This window comes from Notothenia rossii, assembly GCF_949606895.1.
Source record: "Notothenia rossii genome assembly, chromosome: 9".
Taxonomy (NCBI): Eukaryota; Metazoa; Chordata; class Actinopteri; order Perciformes; family Nototheniidae; genus Notothenia; species Notothenia rossii.
The window spans coordinates 16,218,888-16,242,462 of record NC_136907.1 but is presented as its reverse complement, the minus strand read 5'-3'; the positions used below and the strand labels follow the sequence as shown (position 1 = coordinate 16,242,462).

The 23,575-nt window shown below is 38.9% G+C and overlaps 2 protein-coding genes across 3 annotated transcripts; one reads left to right on the top strand and one right to left on the bottom strand.

Annotated features, from left to right (window-relative positions):
* Nucleotides 1-1,062: 1,062 nt before the first annotated feature.
* LOC307020397 (15-hydroxyprostaglandin dehydrogenase [NAD(+)]-like) lies at nt 1,063-17,390 on the top strand. Of its 2 annotated transcripts, none has more exons than XM_079651726.1 (8): nt 1,063-1,195; nt 4,058-4,196; nt 4,574-4,697; nt 14,335-14,441; nt 14,876-14,972; nt 15,328-15,404; nt 16,591-16,748; nt 16,986-17,390. In XM_079651726.1, the coding sequence occupies exons 2-8, from the start codon at nt 4,104-4,106 to the stop codon at nt 17,101-17,103; spliced, it is 774 nt and encodes a 257-aa protein (XP_079507852.1). In that variant the 5' UTR covers nt 1,063-1,195; nt 4,058-4,103; the 3' UTR covers nt 17,104-17,390. The 2 variants fall into 2 exon arrangements, with proteins under 2 accessions (XP_079507852.1, XP_079507853.1); XM_079651727.1 differs by lacking the exon at nt 1,063-1,195 and adding an exon at nt 3,523-3,912.
* A 160-nt stretch (nt 17,391-17,550) lies between these two features.
* LOC307020398 (15-hydroxyprostaglandin dehydrogenase [NAD(+)]-like) lies at nt 17,551-23,289 on the bottom strand. The gene is made up of 7 exons (XM_079651728.1): nt 23,100-23,289; nt 22,840-22,963; nt 22,611-22,717; nt 22,387-22,483; nt 21,327-21,403; nt 21,051-21,205; nt 17,551-18,507 (listed from the first exon to the last, which is right to left on the bottom strand). The coding sequence occupies exons 1-7, from the start codon at nt 23,190-23,192 to the stop codon at nt 18,390-18,392; spliced, it is 771 nt and encodes a 256-aa protein (XP_079507854.1). The 5' UTR covers nt 23,193-23,289; the 3' UTR covers nt 17,551-18,389.
* Nucleotides 23,290-23,575: the final 286 nt, after the last annotated feature.

The window sequence follows — 23,575 nt, the reverse complement described above, 5'->3', positions numbered from 1 at the left end:
CACACACACACACACACACACACACACACACACACACACACACACACACACACACACACACACACACACACTCCCACTCCCAAGTGATTCAATCTATTTGTAGGATCCCTATTCATACTCTTAGGCAAGGTATAGGTCAAAGAAGAGGTCAACATGGATCAATACAATAGTCAACAAATAGCAACAAATTAAGAAATAAAACCCTTTGCTGAACTTAAAAACAAAAACAAGTGTTGTCAGAACTAGCTTAGGTACATTTTCTTTACTGAAAATAACCACATGAAATACCTTTTAATTGGTTAATGTACACTGAAGGACCCTTTGAATTCGGTATTTGTCTTTGAAGGGTCTCTTAAATATGAGTTATTAGCACTTCCAGCAAATATTTGCATAAAGTATGGCATCAATATTGCCCCACTTCACATTTTGATCACATAATTGGAATGAAAACCAATCATTAAGTTGAAGCAAAATGTAACTTTATTATGAGAACTATACAAATGGGAACACCATAAGACATCACAAAGAGGTGTGGACACAAATACACAAAGATCTCTGACTAACTAACATAGCTCATCTTAAGTTCAGGCCACTAAAGGTCCACACCAAACATTGAACATCTCCTGCAGCCTTTATTGTCATTTGTATAGTCAGAGTGGGCTGGTTAAACTCAATCCCCAGAACTTGTTTTGTAATAACCAAATTAATGCATTTTGTACACTGGAATAATGTACATAAACATATAGGTTACACATATCTTTCATACTAAAAACATAGAAATTACTTTTGGGTAAGAAAAGCAATCTATTGGCAACATAAGTTTGAAGGGAAATTCCTAAAGCCTATTGCCTGTCCTATTTATTCTGGTTAAAAGATAAGTAGAGGATTAGGAACTATCAGGTCAAACAGCACTGTGCCTCCATCTAGTGGCCACAACCACTTACACATCATATGCATGGCCGTATCTACCATTGAGGTCACCGAGGTCCGGACCTCGGTAATATTTTTCGAGCTGTATACAAAAAATGTGAAATAATTGCACTAAACGGGGTTCTTTGTAGTACTTCCATTTACTGCCGATGGGGGCGCTGCATAACTACGTAGCCTTGATTAAAGCAAACAGAAGAAGACGACATACATCAACAAACCACCGCAGCAGCCCGGACTTGTACCGGAGCAGCGAAGGAGTGATGAGGTATTTAGAGATCTGAGTCCAGCGGGCTGCTTGTGTTTCTGTTCATCAGGACATCATATGACCAGCAGATCCTGTGTGAACGCTCTACGTTAGTCAGTGGACGTCCGACAACATGAACACTAACTTATATTGCAGCTATAGGCAATACTTTGGTTTAAATTGCTTGAATAAACTAGCTAGAAAGCTAAAGTTAATTACATTCATCCAATGCCAGAAGGATTACCTTTTAACAAACGTTGTAATGCTTTTCTTTCATTTCAATTTGAGTAAAACAATGGAGATATAACATTGTATTGTTTTCTTTTTACACTGACTCAGATATAATGAAAAGACTACGTCAGTCGAAGTTCAGCTTTGGTAAGGAAGAGACAGGACAGGCAGAGAGAGAAAGAGAGAGAGAGAAAGTGATGGAAGTCAGGGAGGAACTGCAGGTACAGTCACACAAAAGAATGTAGGCTTAATAACCCCATCTATCTATCTATCTATCTATATATATATATATAATCTTAATTTACAATAGGCATAACTGTAAAACAACATACTGTACATCTATTGCAGTTATGATTTCATAATAACATACAATTTTATAAAACAAAAAGAATGCAAACAAACAAGTGAAATTAACTAAATGGCTGAATTGCTTTTAATTCACTGGCAGGAGCGACAAATGAGGAGGAGCAAAAAGTGAACAACAAGGGAGAGATTGAACAAAGAGAAAGAGTAGAGGACAGAGAGAGTAATGAACAGGAAGAAGACAGAGAGACTAAAGAAGATCGAAGAGAGGGTGCAGGTTATGGAAAGGAGAGAGACATGGAAAATCAATGTTGACAATGTTGTGATCATGTTAGCCTCTTCTGCATGTCCAGATCATTAATAGTAACAATCAACTGATTCTTATGTATTACACTTTCAAAAATAATTTATGCTGACATTGTCAGCCCACTGACATGGTTTGAAATCAATATATTATCCAATGTGTGACCCCCCACAGGACTTAAAAAGCACCTAACTAGATCATGAAAATCCCAAAAATCTCCCCGAACCCCCCTAACATATTTGGAATTCGGTATTTAGGAAATCCTGGATACGGCCCTGTATGTATGCCAGTCTATTTCCAGCCTATCCCAAACTCCATTTAAAATGTCTATTTTATTGTGACTTGTTTCTAAAGGGAAATACAATCATTAAAATGACAATAAGGTTAGTTTTAGAGATAACAGTATGCACTTTTAAATTCGGCACTCGTACAATACACCAACATGGTCTCACCGAGTACATAGGCTACTCAAGTTTTAGTAACAGATAATCGCTGCTTCATTACGTATTATTACAAATGGCAACAGACTCATATACTGAGTGGAAGATCGTGTATTGACGAACAGAAACAGTATTGGAAAATGACTAAATCTTAAACTCACATGGGATTACCAGAACAAAGTTATTTGGTCGTAATGTTTTTAAACGGAAATGTGCGTCATATCTCAACAGCACAAGTGGTAGGAGTCGCAAGAGTTAAAAGACTAAATTGACTTGCATTGGTTTGTATTTGTGTAAGATTATAGACGGAACATATATTATCGTACCTGTTTGTTGATCTTTTACGCAGATGCTTCCTGAAAGGTCTGGTTTTATTTAAGATGATTTTACAATCACCAGAGCTCGGAGCCAATATCAACAACAAGTTTATACTCAATGGAAAACACAGCATTTGTTCCTCTCTTCTAAGATTTTCCCTTAATGGTGAAACGTATTTTTCTATCCGTTTAAAGTAAAACCTGAATAGAGTTTTAACATAAACATACCCTCATCATGTTTCGACAGGATGGGACCCGGCGTCATGGGCGGGCCCAATGGGGTCGGGCCCGCCCATCCAGGATTTGGGCCCGTCCATACAGGATTTGGGCCCGCTGTTTTAATCAGGGCTGAATACAACATATTAATTGTTTTATTATCAGGCCTATGTGTATTGTTGTTATTTGTAGGGCTTTGTCCTAATATTTATTTTTGTTTTAAGCTATGTTGAAAGATTGGTTTAATATCATTTTTTTTATTTTGCTATGAAATTCTGAATGAAAGGCTGCGCGAGAGACTGTTTTTTTCGCTGGGTTGAGTCGTGTGGATTTTTGAGTGAGATGCGGCACAGCAGCCAGCCTGTCAGTTTACTCTTGCTAGGTTAGTTTGGCTATTATCATTTATATTTATCTGCAACAATGGATATCAGGAAGTGGGTCACGAAAGGAATATGGCAACTCAGCGCCAGATGCAGGCACATTAGAAGAAATCAGTTACGTTACCAACGAGCTAGCAAGCCAGCCAGGGACAAGGGAGGCTGGCAATCAATTATATTTTGAAGAGAAATTGACTCTCAAGCCGGCTCTCTCACAAACTGCTCTGTGCGCAAGCAGACCGTTGCACACGCTCTCTGCCTCGCTCAATCTCTCTATCTCCCTTCCTCTCCATCGCTCAACTTCATTCCATCTCTCCACCCTGTGTGCGCTCCTCAAGTTTGCCTGCGTGCTTGCCCAAATTGGCACAGCGTTACAAATGCGCCACAAAACCAACCAATGGATGTAGCCTATAATAAGACCGTCAACAGCCCTATGGCAACCTAAAACCCCTCTCTTTCCGTAACAACAATTCACGAGCACCTTCCTCCCCGTTGAGAAATCTCGAGCGTCTAACAACCTCCCCGTTGACAATTAAGATTTCCGGGATATGTAAGTTTCGGGGTGGGGTGGGCCCGCCCCGCCCTGGTAAATCAAATGCCCGCCCAGAGGCGTTTGTCTGCCGCCGGATCTGCGAGGGGCGGTGTCATCTTAAAAATACCAGCCTTTTTCGTTTCCTCACTTTGTCTTGTTTCAGGGACTTTTCAGCGGAGAGAATCCTGCTTTTTGACTGAGCAGCTGAGATGGCAGTAAACGGTAAAATCGCAGTAGTGACTGGAGCAGCGATGGGAATAGGAAAAGCAATAACGGAGATACTCCTGAAAAACGGTGCCAAGGTAAAGCTTTAATTGTGTGAGATCCTATTGAAGGTAACAGCATGGATGTTCTATGTAGGCCTATGAATTATGGTGACAACTAAAAGGTACATTCTTAATATTTAAATGTGATGCAGATATTATAGTCATATTTGAACCTGCTTTTAAAGGTAAATCAGTTTTATAAATGAACGTTTTTCATAATTTAGCACTGCATCGTGCCTTATCTTTATTGACATAATGGGGATCAATTCAAGGAGCAAATAGCCTCCAAAATCATCATAAAGTTGAATCAAGAGGAAACCAGTTCAACAAAAACTGAACATTTTAAAGAAAGATTTATTCCTAGAATGTTGTGAATAAACTTTTTAGATATGTGTTAATCCTATGTCTTTCAGGTTGCCCTCTTGGATGTGAATGAAACAGCTGGAAAGAGTTCAATCGAGGTCCTCGAAAAACAATATGGGCTAGAGAAAACTTTGTTCCTGAACTGCAATGTGGAATCAGAAGAGCAGATCAAAGGTAGCACACACACACACACACACACACACACACACACACACACACACACACACACACACACACACACACACACACACACACACACACACACTCACTCACTCACTCACTCACTCACTCACTCACTCACTCACTCACTCACTCACTCACTCACTCACTCACTCACTCACTCACTCACAAAGTTAAACAAAGTACGGAAATAGGGGAGGTACTTAAAAGGGAACAACAGCTGGAAACTCTAGAGTATGTTTGTGCCACAAGTGGGACAGAGCTCTGTCCCACTTGTGGCTTTCTGGCACCTGGGGCCTCATTTATAAAGGGATATACGCTAAAAAAATGGTGTACGGCAGTTTCTACGCAATGTTTGCGATTTATAAAATACTAACTTGACGGGAAAACGTGCGGTCCTCCACGCAAACTCTAACCTATGCGTACGCACTAAGCACAAAAACGGGAGAGACGGGAAACTGCGACACCGTTGGCAGAAGGAAGAATGGAGAGAAATATGTGGAAATAATACCATCAATAAAATGTTACCTCTCATCATATATGAAGAATTCATTTTCAAACATTGATTAAAGCCAATCTTAAAATGATTTCACAAACGCCTGTTTGAGACTCCTCAGTGCACACAAAAACATAACTGGGAGAAATAAATAAATACGGATATGTTATTTAAAACCACCTCGAATATGTTGTGTTAATGTTATGAAATGTTTTCCCATAAATGATGCGGTAAGAAGGAGGACAGAATTACGTCTAAACTGACGCCGTTTTGCATTTCTATAGGTTGTAGATACGAGCATGGTTTTATATGTTTAATGCATGTTTAATCGTGTTTCATGCCATTTGCCAAGACTTGATAAGTCGCTCGTAAAACACAGGAGGTATGGAAACTAAGAGCACCATATGTGGTAAATTGTACAGCTAATATAAAACAACACATTAGTTGTATTTCCTTTAACTGGTGGATATAGAGAACCGCAGTGACGCGTCGTAAAACCCGGAAGTAAGTTAGCATTTTTAGCACTTCCGGTTCCTTCCTCAAAAAGCAATGCATTTTTTCCATAGGGTTTTGGAAAATAGCTCGAAATAAGGTCTGTGGTTGACATAAATTTAAGAGGTAAATCACGTTTTGTTCTACGACATTAAATACATCAGCAGTGACCCCACTGGGGATTTTTGAAGAGTTTACGTGTCTGAAAAACGATGGTTGTTACCGAGTGGCTGAATAGGACTACAGAAATTGTCGAGGCCGTTGTACGTCATTACGCCGAACACGTAAACACTCCCACTAAGTTTGTTTTCCCCTGTGTTCTTCTTGAAAGCAAGTACCTGCCTATCTTTAGTATCTGTATATCTATATCTGACCATTAGAATCTGTATTTTTGAAATTGTCGTTTTTAACACCGTAGTTTTACAAATTATAGAATTATTAATTACCAGTGTTTTCCAATTTTACTCGGCAGTTCGTTTCGTTAGCTAACGTTAGCGAAAGCTAGCGCTACTAGTTAGCTACGCAATGGTTTGTTGCTTTGCTCCGGGTTGCAGCCACAGGTCTTCGTATGAAACGTGCTTGTTCTATCGTTTCCCGGCCAATGTTTTCCAAAGGAGACTCTGGACTCGTGCCATGAGGTAAGCTGACGTTACATTTTTGTCCATAGCCGTGGGAACATGTTTCAAATGGGGGGTGCTGTGGGGATGACACCAGGGCTGGTTCTGACCAATGTGCTGCTAGGCAAGATTTTAGCTGGCAATGAAAAACCTCTACAAAAGACCAATACACTGCAAAAAGAGAAACATATTGACATGTTGGACAGCTTATATAACAAGGCTTCAAATTTATTATATATTATAACATGTTTTAATTGGGGGGGTGGACTTCACATCCTCTAGGGGGGTCCGGGGGTACCCCCCCCCGGGAAGATTTTTTTAACATTTTAATGTAAAATGCTTCAATTTGTGTGGCTTATATGATAAGTCTAATTAGTAAAAGCAGCATAACGTTTCACCATGTAACTAAAGATTGTAGTCAGGGAAATCAGTTTGACATATTGAACTAATAACAAATCACCTCTGGCTGGCAGAGAACTCTCTGCTCCATAGCTTCTCTTGGACGTAAAATCACATTTTACATTTATATTCAATTTAATATTCCATCCCTCACATACTTTTGTATATATAATAATTTATATTTTGTTTTTCTTGTTATGCTGCTGCAACACAAACATTTCCCAAATTGGGATCAATACAGTAATATCTTATCTTAATTAATTAAGAAATATAACTATTATAATTAGTGTAGCAGCTGACACCTATTTTCAATATGGATTAATCTAGCATTTATTTCTTTAGTTCAATTTTCATCTATAAAAATGTCAAAATAGGCAAAATGTTCACGAGACTTATCAAAGTGCAAGGTTATATCTTTAGATGTTTTGTTTTAGCCTATGTACTGTATGTCTTAATGCTCTTACAGTATATGTGACGGTGTAACTTCCATGAAACTAATATTTTATATGTAGACGAGGATCGTTCCCCGGAAGTTCATGGCGGGCAATGTGACTGCATTGATAACAGGAGATAGAACTACGATTTTTGGTAATTATTAGTGAATAAAGGTTTTGATTTGCAATATTTATACAACAAATTGATATGTGTATGTATCTACATCAATATGTTTTAAAAAATAAAATAGAATTTGCTAATATTAAGTGATAATATTAGGATTAGTGTGAACAACTAGTTTACATGTTAGGCTAACAGTGCCTTGGTTAAAGAGCCTGTTGCTGTTTATTTACAGCTTTGAATTCTTTAAAACCAATATTATCTTCTTAAACCTGTATGGTAGTCAGGAGCATCACTTTCTAATGTTTATTGATATATTTAGAGGGAGGGGATCTAAAGAAATACTTCAAAATTCAGATTAGATTCATTTCTACCATTTTCTTAAATTCATGGTAGTTTCAGTAATCCCATGGTAATTGAGGACACAAGTTATCTAAATGACTAATGTCATCTTAATGGCTTTCAGAAAGGACAGGAGACAAACAGGTGACTATTAAAGGACTAGCAGCAACAGCAGCAGCATGATGATGAGGATGTTAAATGTGTTGTTTTAGGAACATCCATTGCAAATACATGGAATTCAATAAACATTGAATAGCATATCATGCAGTTTGTCTGTGCCTTTTCCTCCGTGTTGTCCTGGTTTGCTGGGCTGCCTCCTAGTCGCCACCATGGTTTGCTGTGCTGCCTGGGGATGCTCAAATCGCTCAAAGAAAGGAGTACGAATGTACGGCTTCCCCACTGACACAGAGCGGAGGAAAAAATGGCTGGCTCAAGTCAGCAGAAGCAATTTCACGACCAACAGCAACAAAATATGTGAGGTTATTATATACAAACACTGCATATCCACTTTTTCACAAAACGAAAACCACACCATTGGGAAAGCTTAATGTTTTGTTTAATACAAAAAAACAGGGAAAGGCTTGAAAAACACTGAGAGTTGAGACTTAGGGTGCAGGGTGAGGGTCTCAGTGCAGGTATTCAGGCTCCATTGAATCCCCCTCTGGTTGTTGTGCTGAAAAAGGGAGTAACAGACAGGAGAAAGGGTTATACACACCTATATAGCACACCTATTGGATGGGAAATTGCCTTGGGGAGATAAGGTGTGGTCTTTGTTCCCAACTGAAGTTATGGAACTTTATTATTTGTGAGTTTAACAAAGTATGACAAATGGCATCAGTAACAGATGTGATATGAATTTCTATAAAGTTGTCTCACATTCTTGGTCATATTTTATATACAGTATGTAATGAGTATAACATGTCCAGTAAGTATAAAGTGTTTCCTAATACTGTGTATTCAACCACTATGGTATAATGTATGGTACTATGGTATGGTATCCTAGCTTAATCCTTTATCTGTAAACATTCCCTAAATCTACTAATTTAGGGATAATCCACTGACATCCTTTAATACACATGTTAATTTGAATCAGATGTACTGATAATATCCGCAATGTAAATCTTTAAACTAGGGCCGGGACTCGATTAAAAAAATTAATCTAATTAATTAGAGGCTTTGTAATTAATTAATCGAAATTAATCGCATTTTTAATCACATATAAATATTTGACCTGAGAACAGTGAGAAGCAATTTTTTTTCACATGGATTTTAGTATACCATTGAATAATGACTGAATACATAAGCTTAAGCAACAAAACATTGTTAATTTTTTTTAAGGTGGTACTTAATCAAGACCAACAGAAAAGTGCAATTTTGCCATAAAGTGTAGCAATAGCATATTTAGGAATATAGTACATTTCAGAGATTCAGGTAGCCTATAGGTAGGTAGACCTTCTGTAAACTATAACACTTTGTTTTTTAAGTAAAACACAATACTTTCAAGGACATTCAGAACATTGGAAACCCTGACTATTAGAAAACATCTCTCTGTTGCTTCAGAGGCCATAACAGACTTTGTTGATTTACCAATAGTTGATTTAATAAATCTAATAAATTTCAGTCCAACTCTCTCAATAACCTTGGCCAAAACAATAAACAGTTCAACATAAAGTTCCAGTTGCACCAACAACATAATAAATAGTTCAACATAAAGTGTACCATTTAAAATAAAATAAAAAAGTGCCAGTGATTGACCTCAATCCCTCCTATTCTTCCAATATTCTGATGAAAAATAAAATCTCTCTGTTGCATAGGCCACTGTTTGATCAACGCGAATTGGGTGTGGGTCCTTGTACTCCGAGTCGGGCTAACGTCCACGCTTGCTTCCACGCTAGCTGCTATATGTTTTGCATTGAGGTGATACTTGAGGCTTGATGTGCTGCGGTGATATGCAAATTCCTTTTTGCATAATTTGCAAACAACCGTGCTCTTATCGACGCTTCCATCCGTCCGTTTTTTAAAACAAAATGTCCCATTCACGGGGCCAACCAAAGCGGTCTCATCAGCTTCTTCGTTCATGTTTGACTATTGTTCACTGTGGTTTGTTGTTTTCTGAAGTCATGAACGTTAGTTGGTGCTCCAGTATAATCGGTACCTCTGAAACTCATCCAGTGAGAAACGTTCCGCGGTGCAAAAATAAGTGCGATTAAAATGCGTTAATTTTTGTGTCATTAATTCATCTTAAATAACGCGTTAAAGTCCCGGCCCTACTTTAAACATCTTCTTACCTTTAAAAGTCCGTCAAGAACAGTCTATTATGCTGCAACTCTACAGCTCTGCTAGCCTTGGCGCTAACTTCCGGGGAACGATTGAGGGGCTCCACGATCCGCCATTGCTGTAAAAAAGTGGTCCATTGGAGTGAACGGAGATGATGTAACTCTCAGTCTATATGGCGCTGGGATGTCCTCGTTCACTCAAACGTCACTTTTAAACGACGTCTGTTAATGATGACATGTGCACAGCTCCTGTATCCCCTCTCATCGGGCTTAACTGAATAACCCCTTAGAACCGGCCCATTTGTTGTTAAAAATGTATTTAAATGAATGATTATTTCTCTTGTTAGTCAAGGAATTCAATGTATGATGGTTGGTCCTGCTTTTGTGTTCCGTTTTGGTGTAAAATGTAGCCTACTTTTAAATAAAAATATAATTATAGTAATGTGAAAGCCTTTTAGAAATGAATTGCACATAATAATTCCCACAGAGCTGTGAGCACTTATACATTTATGTGACGCTTTTCCACTCATCTTTCAGTTGTCGGTTTTCCTCTGTTGAAATCAACCAGCTGTGAAGCTTTTATACGCGAGTAGTGAAAACACTTCCGCGTATTCTGCTCGCGTGTATCCTCCCTTTCGTCTCCTCCCGCATCCCTCCTGCCTCACCCCTCCTCAACTCCTCCGTGTGCATTTCAGCTATTGGGACGTCCTTCAACATGGCGTGTCTTGATCAATTTCCGGGTCAAGTGCCAGAGGAGGGGAAGAGAGGAGTCGAGGAGGGGTATTGGGATGAGGCTACGGTGTGAGATGTTTTTGTAGCTGTTCTGTCGTCATTTCCTGCAATCTTCTCCATGCAGTCAGTCAAAATGAATGAATGAAAGGGCGTTTCTTTGACTATTTATAGGCAAACATGGGCGTTACGTGAAGCCCGCAAAAGCTGCACCGCATTTCAAGTCGGTTGTGATTTATATAGGGAAACAGGCGTAGGAAGTGCCATACGCACTTTCCTCGCCGGTACGCAATGTTTGGTGAATCGTAAAGTGGCGGAAAATGTATGGACCTATTTTTCGGATTTCTACTATGTAAGCAACCTTCCCACGTTTATCCTACGCACGGCGTTATACATAAGGCCCCTGGTCACCTCAGCCGTATCTCCAGTTTGTTTTTTCAAATCAGCTGCTCTTCATTTTTTCCCCTTCTATATTCAATGAGTGATACAAATATTTTTGTTCACAAGGTCTTAATAAAACTGACACTGTTGGACTCGGTACTAATTTAACTGCTACCAGAAATGAAATGAAGTATAGGCTACTTTTACTGTGTACTTTTTGAGTAATCCTCTGTCAAAGTCCCCTCCATAGTACATAATGCATGTTTATCTGCTATCTTTGATGAGTGATAAAAAGAAAATGTTATCATTAGTTCTTAATGAAATTGATACTGTTTGACTTTGTATTAGTTATCCTAATACTAACAATACATTGAAGTAATTTTACTGTGTACTTTTTGAGAAATACTCTGTCAAAGTTCCCTGCTGAGAACAAAATCAAGCCACTTCTGCTAAGTTTGATGAGGGAATTGTTTTTTGTTGCCATTAGTTCTTCGTGAGATTGATCCTGTTGGACTCAGTACTACTGAAACTACCCCCGCAAGTACTATGAAGTACTTACTGTGTACTTTTCCAGTAATCCTCTGTCAATGTCCCCTCCTGAGTACAAGAATGCATGTTTTTCTTTTAATAAGCATTAAAAAACCTTTCTTCCTGAGACTGATATTGTTGGACAGAGTATTTTAAGAGGATGGTAGACATGATATCAGCAATACTTCCAGTCAGTACTCCGGCATTTTTACACCTTAGAAAGTCTTTAGAGTCTGGCCTGGATAGCTGGTCACAAATATCCTTCAGCAAAGTGACACACTCTGTCACATGGTTGCCCTCTTATCATGCTGCTGTCTTTTAATATATAACTATTCCTTTGCCGCTAATTTGTTCCTTTCAGATTCTTCAGTCTCATCAGCCTCATCCTTCCATCAGTCCCAGTCAACGCCTCCAGCACACTTCCAGTGTCTGACTCCATATGATATTGTCCTGATTCTGTATACAAGGGTGATGCCCCATGATCACAAAATGATCCGTCAGTCTGAGTGCCAAGGACCTCATATTATGTCTGTCATTAATGTTACATCACCCATTATAACAGTTTTCTTTCCTTTTTTCTCTTCTCTTAACTGAATAGTCCTGTCTTTAGCCTGTTAAGCCCCAAGGTCCCCGCCGGCGGGAACCCTGTTTTTTTTTTTTTCAGGAAACAGTGTCTCAGGGGATCTTAATATTTAAGAACCTATTAATGTGTTATACCAGATTAATGGAAATAATCCCAGCTAACTGACGATATAAACCATTTTTACTAAAACAAAACACAAGTCTCATAAGAAGCATCTAAATGACCCGTTAGCGAAAAATGCTAACGGACATTGGCACAGAACTCAAGATAAAAGTACCCTTATTACTTATCGTAGCTGCACATACAAGATCTCCGATTAAAGCTGAGGTTCCACAGATTATTTAGGGATATAGTATCATCACTGAGTGATCCGAACTTGCGACAGGGGAAGCAAAGAAAGACATCACAACATGTACCTTTACGTAGCTTCTAGGGAGATCGTCTCACTGTAGCTGTTAATCTGATCAAAAGACGTGTTCAATGGCATTAAAACGAGAAAAAACGCGGCTGAATCGGTTAATCCATAGGTTGATAAAGTTCCTGGGCAATAATTGGAATTATTTATAATCCATAATTCCATTTTTATGTAAAAATCGCAGAGCAAAAGCTAGCTGCTAATGGTAGCCACCAGAGTGGCTGCTGCTTCCGGTCTTGGCTATGCTGCAGTATAATACACACACATGACCAAATAAGGACTATATGGGAGTTCCCCTCGATTCCATTGGCTCTGACGGTTAGAAAGAGATGTCACATGTCCAGAGCTCACACGCTTTTCACTCCATTCACACACCTTGTATTTCTTCATACTCCACTAGCAGCGAGCCTGAAACCTGAAAAACAGGCTCGGGGTTTAACAGTTAAAGGTGGGGTAAGTTTGAGAAACCGGCTCGAGATACACTTTTTGTTATATTCCATGGAATGCTCTTAACATCCCGATAGCAATGAATATCTTAAGTGCTTTGACAAAAAATCCATAAAAAAATGTCATCTGTGGAACTACACAGTAGTAGTGTAAAAAGCACGACCAATCATTTTAGCCGGCCCGGCAAATACATTTTTACTGTATGTGCTTGGAGAAATTACACAATCAATGGCCCAGAATTGTACTTTTTAAACTATGAATCTTGTGGTGCTTGAAAAAATACACACTGGCTAAGCCGGCCAGGTGCCTTTTTTGGAGCACTTTCTTTCAATATTTATTAAAATGTCACTAGTTATTTAATCAAACCACTATCTGAGGATAATACAAGCAAACATAAAACGCCCTCTTGAAATAATTAAAATACCCTGTCCCAGTGTTGTAGTCAAGTCACCAATTCACGAGTCCAAGTCACTCTCGAGTCACCACTCTTCGAGTCCGAGTCCAAGTCCGAGTCACCTAGGGAGAGTCGTTGTCGAGTCCAAGTCCGAGTCACCCAAGGAGTGTCCCAGTCGAGTCCGAGTCCAAGTCATCATTATCTGTGTTCGAGTCCGAGTCCAAGTCATCGTGCACGAAAATTCACGAGTCCAAGTCCGAGTCGAGTCAATCAGTGCGAGTCCCGAAAATCGGCACTCGAATCCGAGTCCAGGACTCGAGTACTCCATCTCTGCCCTGTCCAACAATATCAGTCTCATCAAGAAAGGTGTTTTAACGCTGATTCAAAATAGCAGAGAAACATACATTATTTTACTCAGGAGGGGACATTGACAGAGGATTACAAACTAAGTACTTGTGGGAGTAGTTTCACTACTAGCCCACTGAGTCCAACAGGATCGATCTCACGAAGAACTAATGGCAGAAAAAATAATAACAAACTGGAGAGACGGCTGAGTTGTTCATTTTCTGGGCACAATATGTGTCTTGGCTGTTTTCGTTGTGAAAACAAATGGACCGTAGATACACGGATTGACGTCCTCATCTGCGCTTTTATTTTGAAAGACAACTTCCGGTAGCAGTATATGAAAAAACGGGGGATTTTTTTGTTTCTGTTTTCTAGTGATTTTATTTTTTATTTTGAGAAGTAGAAAATGAAAATCATCCCGTTTTTAAGTTTAGTTAATCCCTTTTTGACCATGATAAAGAAAAACGCCTTGTATTTCAATTTGAAAACGAAAAACAAATATCCAGTCGTTTTTTGTTTTTGAATATCCATTTGTTGGACCCTAAGAAATGTACAATGTGGCCAAATAAGAGGACAAGTTCCACCTGGTTATGAAATTAAAAATGAACAAATAACTTGTTTCTTCTCTTTAGCTGCCTTACAGAAAACTGCAGAAGCCTTTGGTGGGATAGACATCGTTTGCAACAACGCTGGCCTGTTGAATGAGGAAATGTGGGAGAAAACTGTCGCTGTAAACCTCGTAAGAAGTAGAGAGAAGCACATTGCATCTGGCTGCTATTATGTCCATTTCTTGTACCCGTAAATTACACCACAACCAGGGGCGCCGCCAGGGATTTTGGGCCCCATGAAAAGATAATCACATTGGTTACTTAAACATTTTTTTCTTAATGTTCTAAAATTGTTTGGGCCCCTGTCAGTCTTGGGCTCTTAGAATCATCCTAACTTTTCACCCCCTTACGGCGCCCCTGACCACAACACATACAATTGCAGTGTTTCATAAATGACTATTTGCACCGCTGCACACAACATTTTTCTTTCTTTTTAAACTTAATTTAGTTCAGTTTTCAGTTTTTTATTTCACAATATGTAGTACACAATAAAGTATTCATAGACATAAATAAATAAATCACAGCTGTTTACACCAAAATCAACAGTAGCTATTCTATGTTTTAGATGGGTGTTATCAGGATGAGTTACCTGGCTCTGGAGCACATGAGCAAGTTTAGTGGAGGTCGTGGCGGGGTCATCGTCAATATTGCATCTTTGGCAGGTAAAGACCAGACAAAAAAGTGTCTTTGTTACAAGAAATTATTGTTTATTATTATAAACTGCTTTTGACTTTGTTTAAATTCTCAGAATTTGCAGAAACGAGTCGGGTAGAAAAGAAGAGAGATCATATATCTTGCATAACATACAAATAATATATGTTTCACAAAGAATTAAGCCTGCAGACAAAGGACGGTATATGGAAAAGCTACATTCATTGCAGCCAAAACGTTTATAAAGAACTCATAATTTTAAAGAATACTTCATCCACAAAATGACCAAATGTATATAATTTACTTACCTGTTGTAACATCTTTAAGAAAACTTTTTGTCTGAATGATATCACCCCCATCCTGCAGGTCTGGGCCCTGTACCAAGCTGTCCTGTCTACACTGCCACCAAGCACGGAGTGGTCGGCTTCACTCGAGCCATGGCGGTAAGGATGGTTTTCGAGAAGAAATTTCCCAAAAATAATTAAACATGTCTCAATACAACACGTTCTCACTCCCTCCCCGTCACTCTATTACGTACAGGGTACCCCTTGGAAGTCAGTTTTCAACGGGCAGGGCGTCCCATTGACTTGCATGGAGCTCCCTGAACGTTGGTAATTGAGGAGTTGGAATCGCGGCGAAATGCTCTCCGCAGATCCATTCTCACAGCGTTTATCAACCTTTTTCTTACTCAATATCAAGCCACACTTATTGTTTTTACTTCTTTATTTTAATTGAATAATGTAGGACTTTTGTTGCCGTCAGTTATGGGGAGAGTAGGGGCTCAGAATACTGAAATCTGTATTGTTTCATTTTTTTTTTCTTCTAATTTTGTATTCTTTTCTAAACCACACACTTATTTACTCAACAATAACACATCATTATCCTTGTGTTTATTTATTTGTTTGATTAATAAACACAAGTTGGAGTCCGTCAGGACCGAGGGTCGGAGCAGCAGTAGTTGCTTTAGAGAATTTTTCACCCGGAAGTAAGTATTCTCTCCGCTTCGCTTGACAAACCCCGTGATAGTCCTAAAGCTCTGTGATTTGGATGTTTGAGTGTGCGCTGAGGGTTACGCTGAGCGTCGAACAGCACTTTGAAATGGGATGGAACCACGGCAGACTGTCCAAAACTGCGGTAAACGTATGGTGCAGACAAATCAACTTCCGGTGAGACAGAGGAGCGAGGAGCGAGGAAATGAAAATAGTCGACCTGAGACTGGGCCTATGTGTGTGTGAGGAGCTCCACGGATTGGTCCATTTGGTCGCCGTTACGTCACTTGGTTCTCCAACAAGGCGTTCTGGGGCAGCATAGACAGGTCTTTTCTGTGTTAGAGTTTTACTCGCTACAGGGTGTACTTTGAGGGTTTGTGACTTTGCATACCGTTTACATAACACACAAGGGGACGGGTAATAACCGGAAAAGGATGACATGGGCTCTTTAAGTGCATGTACAGAGATAGTGTTGTGCCCAGTGTGGGAATCAATGCAAATTATATGAAATGCTTTGACATTGAACAGGCTTTTTTTTGCGAGTATAATTTAATTGCTTTTCCTGAATGAGACACCTTGTCCTTTTAATGTCTTGAACACAAGTTGAATCTAAATAATGTGTATGTGGGTTTTTTCCTAGGCTGCCTCTACCGCTTCAGGTTATGGCATACGGTTCAATGTTCTTTGCCCAAGTTTTGTCCAAACTGACCTCTTCGTCGATATTGCATCCAATCTTGGGCAATTCTCCCACCTGGCTGATGTAGCCAAACAGATTGGAGACAAGTTTGGTGTATTAAAGTGAGTCTTGCTTGTGTTGATTTGTTAATGATTGTACTAAGGATCACAAAAAATATCAATTGTATTCAACAATGCATAACCTTAGGTACTACGACATACATTTCCATAAAGCATGAAAATAATTCAATTATCTTTAGACTCCTCTATGACTTTACATGTTAAGATACATTCTTGTGAACATGTGTGATACTGGATACAGGCGTATTCATTAAAATCACTGTACCCTTTTTATTTCAGTACGTCTGAGGTAGCAGAGTGCGTCATGGAGCTGGTGAAAGACGAGACGAAGAATGGAGATGCTTTATTGTTGATCCCTAAAGGAAAACAATACATGACTTTTCCATCTTTCAGTTAGAAGCTCCCTGCAATTAAATCCACAACGCCAGCATTGGCAGGTATTGTAGTATTGGATTTTATAATCAAAACTGCAATGCTTGTCTTCTTGAAAGCACAAAATAAAAAAACGAAATGCCTGAAGTGCCTTTGATTACAACTACATCAGACAAATAATTGTATTTAAAATGTCTTAATATTGTCGACAATGTACATGGGAAGTCTAAGCTGGCCACTGTTGCCACTTCTTCTCCTTTCATTAATTTTGCTAGTACTGCTGAAATAAAATATTGGCTTTTTCTTACAATACATGTGCCCAAGTGTGTCCCTTTACTGTGGTAAAAGTAGCATTGCCGGACTTCAAAAATACTACATTACATTAGTAATAATCGATGGATACACACACACACAATCATATGTGTTCGGATTTGAAATAGATGTGTGCTTCTATTCAATGATTTAATAATAATAAATAATAATATATTTATTTTATATAGGCGCCTTTCAAGGCTCTCAAGGTCGCCGCACAAACACATAAAAAACAAGATACACAATACATAACACCAGCATAAGAGACATAAACAAGACAGTGCAGTATATAAATCAATCAAATAACCAAATGAATAAAAACAGAGGATGTGTGATGGATAATGATCAGGGTGGATGTACAAGTGACTTATATTTCCTGGGTCTGTTTACAGAGAGAACAAACATGCATTAACAGGAAGGCAAAAGGAATGAGCGGACAGATTACCACTGGCATTGCGAGGCATAACCTCTTTTAAAATCACAGTATTACGTTTGCTGCCTTTATTATGCAAAATATTCAAATAGAGTCAGATGGCAAAGCCTAAGCAGCAAGCAATATTTGCTTCTTGAAGATTTTTCAGTGACTGACTGAAAGGAAAGACAGTTATGTAAGGTTTTATTCATTTATTAATAAAATCAGATTGTTATTTTTGTAGACTATACATATAAAAAAAACTTAAAACAAACATGTTATATCATCTAGAATATGATCAGATGTGTAAGGATTTAACATCATTTTTCACATGACTGGTAAAGTATGTTTGCGATTATTATACCATGTTATATCATCTAGAATATGATCAGATGTGTAAGGATTTAACAGATCATTTCTCACATGACTGGTAAAGTATGTTTGCGATTATTATACCATGATGAAACATTTTTAAGCAGATTAGTTCAGTGTGAAACATTACAGGATTGAGTTAGTGCAGTGTGAAACATTACAGGATTCAGTTGGTGGGCTTTGTTTTGTTGGTCCGACTGTATAATCGTTACCTATTAGGTAAAAACAGGAAATGTCATGTATTTCTTTCCATTGTATCTAATTTGTAAGGCCTCTCCATTCTTGGTCTCATCCGTCACCAGCTCGAGGAGGCAATCAGCTACTTCAGACACACTGAAAGAAAAAGGTAAAGGGATTTTATCAAAAGAAGCAAAACCATATTGTAACAGTTACATCACAATAATCTTTTTATGTCCCGTTTCCAAATGTGTGAGTGTTAATCTATTTTACGTATTGATTTGAATTTCTTTTAGAAAATAAGCCTTATTTAGAGGTAAAGGAAGAACATGTTAAAACAACTCAAATAAAACACTCTGCCAAAAAGAAAATGCAGGCAGAAACCTAACCACCCTAACCTCAATAAAATAAAAGAATAATAACAATGACAAAACATTAGGCTTGTTTGAGACAAGCGAGGCGAGGCGGCGCAGTTCCTCTCCACGGGCTGCGGAAGCGAAATGCTTGATGGGAAACGACTCGCTGGTATCTCGAGCTGAGCGCTCATTGGTGGTTTTTACCACGTGCTGGTGATGAAACTCTCCAATTGGCTCAGCAAAAGTTTGTTGTTGTTTTGGAGAAGGGTCTAGCTGCGGCCGCGGACAGTACAGTACACTACACGCCCACCTGACACGACACTACGGTGGCTGAGAAGGGTCTAGCTGCGGCCGCGGACGCGAAGCCCCTCACTGCAGAGCGCATCAAGTGAGCTCGATGTGGGCGGGAGCTCAACGTGGTCGAAGCATCACAGATGACGCGTTGCATCATGGTTGCATCCAAATGCAGTGTGCTTCCTGCGAAATGAGACGGTCTACGGAGCATGTCCTTGTACGTCACCGGCAGTTACCCCTACATTTTGCCGCCCCCGTCACCTAGCAACCAGCTGCAGTCACAAGTGCCGGTAATCATTTCTGACACTAGGCAAAATATTTTCAAACTGTTTTCAGACTGTTTTCAAAACTGTTTTCAAAAACTGTTCAATATGGAGTCAGATCTAGCTGTACTTATTTTGGTGTTATATAATATGTTTAAATTATTTTCCCGAGGTCGCAACAGGCCCCCGTGAAGAGGGCTTCATTCTCCCCGCGCATCTGGATAAATTGCGCAGTCTGCTCCTTGCTCCCTATCAAAACAAAATTGTTGCAGTAAGATTTGTATAACAAAAGCAGTTAAATAAATAAATAAGCTTTATAATGAATCCCAACAATATGAAAACCAAACAGGGTTTAGAAATATTTTCACTTCATATTATTTTATGTATGTAATATAAAGAAGACATCTCCAATTGCCCGTATATTTAAATACAAAAATGAAATAGGTTTACTTTTCTTTCATGTCGTTTACTATTTGGGTGAGTACATTTAAAAACGAATCCAGCTGAAACCGTTGTAGCCGTTGATGGGACGTTACAAGCCATATATATATTTAAAATTAATTCGTCACAGTCACCCGTTGCATCCTGGGATATGGTACACCGCGGAGTGTACATCAGATGTATCCTCTAAATCTGGGGAAAGAAGGCTGCATTTGTGGGCCGCATTCGGAGGAGTCTTGTCTTTTTTTAAAATTGGGACAGCCTTCGTTTGGCGGAAGTGACGTATGGAGTCTCCGAATGCATCCTCAGGACTGGACGATGCGGCTGCTGAATTGGGACACAGCTGTAGTGTCCGCGGCCGCAGCTAGACCATATTGTTGTTTTGTGTCCGTTTTACGTCGCCCCCTCCATTAACATTTTTCATAATTGTTCCACAATGTTTATCATCATGCAATTAATATCTATATATCTTATACTATACTTGCACTGCTTACCGTTTTCATACTTTATATATCTTAGCATATTCATACACACTGTTCATACTGCTCACAGGCTGCTGTGTATATTCCTACCCCTCACTGTTTATTCATCATTCAATTCATTCTATATTTTATTCTGTAGATTGTGTACATTACTTTTCACTTTACTGCTTGTTGCACTCCTGGTTGGAAGCTAAACTGCATTTCGTTGTCTCAGTAGGCTACCTGTAATATGTGCAATAACAATAAAGTTGAATCTAATCTTGAGCAGGAACAAATGTATTTACTTAGTACATATCTGACATTAACGATTAAACACATGTGTGCTTTCTTTATAAATGCAAACCGAGTCAAGCCGACTCCGGAGGTGGCGGTATGCACCTTAAAGTTGTTTGCAATCCGCCAAAAAACGAGAAGAAGAAGAAGAAGAAGAAGAAGAAGAAGAAGAAGAAGAAGAAGAAGAAGAAGAAATAGAAGAAGAAGAAGAAGAAGCCGACTCGGAGCTGTCCGACTACAGGCAAGCTTTTTGAGACCTCCCCCGGCTGCTATCGGCTATTCTCGTCTACTTTCGAAGCGAGCCGCAACGCGTCTCAAACAAGCCTATTACGTTTCTTAAGGCTGCTTCACAATACAAGCCAACCTGTTTTGCCAATTGAAAGCGTTTACTGTGAAGCAGTAAACACAATAGAATGCCCCTTAGAGTAATACAGATCTGACAAGGTGTAATGAGAGTGAACAGTAAACATGGTAGACTTTGCCACTAGCAACAATATCTTCTATAAAGAGAAATAATAACTATGTACAAAATGCACAGCAAAAATATGGAAACAAAATAGGTTTGATTAAATAAAAGAAAATCATCTCACGTTAACGTGCTTTTTTCTGCATTTCTTTGGAATTCATCAGCCAGTTGGGAGAATTGTCCCAATTTGTTCGACAGGCTTGTCAAGAGTTCAGTTTGGACAACACCTGGGCAAATGGCGTTGAATCGAACACCGTAGCCTGCGGCAATAGAGGCAGCCTAAAAGATAAACACATAATGAGGCCTTAAATGCTCAGAGGCACAATGTATAGCATACTGGGAATTAAAAGTCATGATGTCCTTTTCTTTATAAATAAAAGATATAGTAAAAAAACCTTACAGCCATTGCTCGAGTGAAGCCGACCACTCCATGTTTAGTGGCAGTATAGACAGGACAGCTTTTTGCAGGACCCAGACCTGCAGGATGTGGGTGATAAAAGTCAAACAAAAAGAGGGACAGCTTTTGGAGGTATTAGACCTGAAAGATGTGGGTTATCATTTAACATACTTTTGTTTTCATGCAGTACTTTCCTGTTTGATTAATTCATGTCAGAAGTGGGACAGAGATGAAAGCTTTCACCAGTCACAGTGATACCAGGTTTGAATTTAAAATGTTAATGTTTTCTTGTCAAAGTTTTAACAAGAGATTGAACGCTAACACAGTAAAAGAGGAGGGAAGTAAAAAAAAAAAGCGAGATTTTAATTAAATAAAGCTGATTCAAAATAACGGGAACCAGACCAAGCAAAGTAAAAAAAAAAAGAAGAAAATTGAACAAGTACAGACTGGGGGTCACCACAAATAAGAACAGAAACACAGGCAGGACCTCGGGAAAACAAGAGAGGAACTGACAAAGAAAAACGGGGAAGACAGGCATTTATAATTAAAAGACTAATCACAGAGAAAATAACAGCTGGAGAGAACAGGTGAAACAAAGGGGCAGCAGGTGTACACAATCATACAATCACAGAAAATAAAACAGGAAGCAACCTAAAAACCAGGATCATGACATGCATTCAAAATGTTTCTATTATAAAAGTTGAAAAGTATTGGCATCAACATATACTCAAAAGTAAAAGTACTCATTATGCAGATTCGCCATTTCAGAATAACATATTATATGTTTTGATTATAAATATTGATGCATTAATGTGTTTATCAAAGCTGGTGAATGTACAACTGGTTATTATTAGTTTTTTAAATGTTGATTATATATCACATTAATCCAAATCTGTGAAGGTATTACATAAATGATTTACCTTTGGTAGTAGGGTAAAAGTGCAAAGTAGCAACACATTTACTTGGGTACAGTACTTGAGTAAATCTACTTGCACTGCATTTCTGTGCCTTTGATTGATTTATGTCCTACAAACCCCACATTATAATGCATTGTGGGTCATACCTGCCATGGATGCAGTGTTGACGATGACCCCTCCCTGACCTCCAGTCATCTCGTTCATGTGCTCCAGAGCCAGGTAGGTAAACCTGACAACAGCCACCTGCATCATAAAACATTTATTGCAGTGCACACGGGGTAATGTTCAACTGAAGAGTTCAGCCCGGTAAGGACATGTTAACCTTTGAAACGTTTTATTGTAGGTGGTAAATATAAATACAAGTTCTTACGAGGTTTATGGAGATAGTTTTCTCCCACTCTACTTCATTCAAGATGCCAGCGTTGTTGCACAGGATGTCTATTCTGCCAAATGTTGCCAGAGTTTTTTGAAAGGCAGCTTGAAGCAGAAAATAAAGCAATTACTTGTTAAAGAATAATTTTGCAGCCAAGTTTGAACACTATAGCAGCCATGTTTTCCAGTGCCAAAATGTTCAACTCCAACAAGTGAGTGTGTGTTACCTTTGATTTGCTCTTCTGATTCAACATTACAGTGTAGAAAGAGAGTACTCTGTTCTCCATACAGTTGGTCCAGGGCTTCCTTCAAACTCTCCCCTTTAGTTTTATTCGTATCCAAGAGGGCAACCTGAACGAGTGAAAAGACATCAGATATAAAATTGTGCTTTTAATGGCTGCCGTTTGGACTGTTTCCATAATAAATGCTGCACCGATCAACCTTCATTCATTGTCTTTTATGCTATAATGGACATAGAAAACTTTACCTTAGCCCCGTTTTGCAGGAGTAACTCTGTTATTGCTTTTCCTATCCCCTGGGCTGCTCCGGTCACTACGGCGATTTTACCATTTAACGCCATTTCAGGTGTTCAATCAGAAGGGAGGAGGTGGTCAGCCGTATGATCCCACTGGAAAGGGATAGATCAAATGATGAGAAAATGGTGAGTTGAGATGTTATTGTGCTTTTAAATAGGGAGGAGGTGTAACCAAGAGAGGAGCCACATGATACCATAAAGTTAAGGATTAACACACCTTGAGTTTTAGTGGCTTTCAAAATAAATTGCTTTGATGTTGCTTTGTTTTTTATCAATGGTTTTGTTAATTTGATCTAAAACAAGCTTATCATTTTACATTTGGTATGACCTATGGCTTAAAGATCACATTTAAAAATGATAAGGAATTATTATAGAGTTAATTGTTGCATGAAATTCAGATCCGCTCATTTTCAGACTGAGGTTCATCA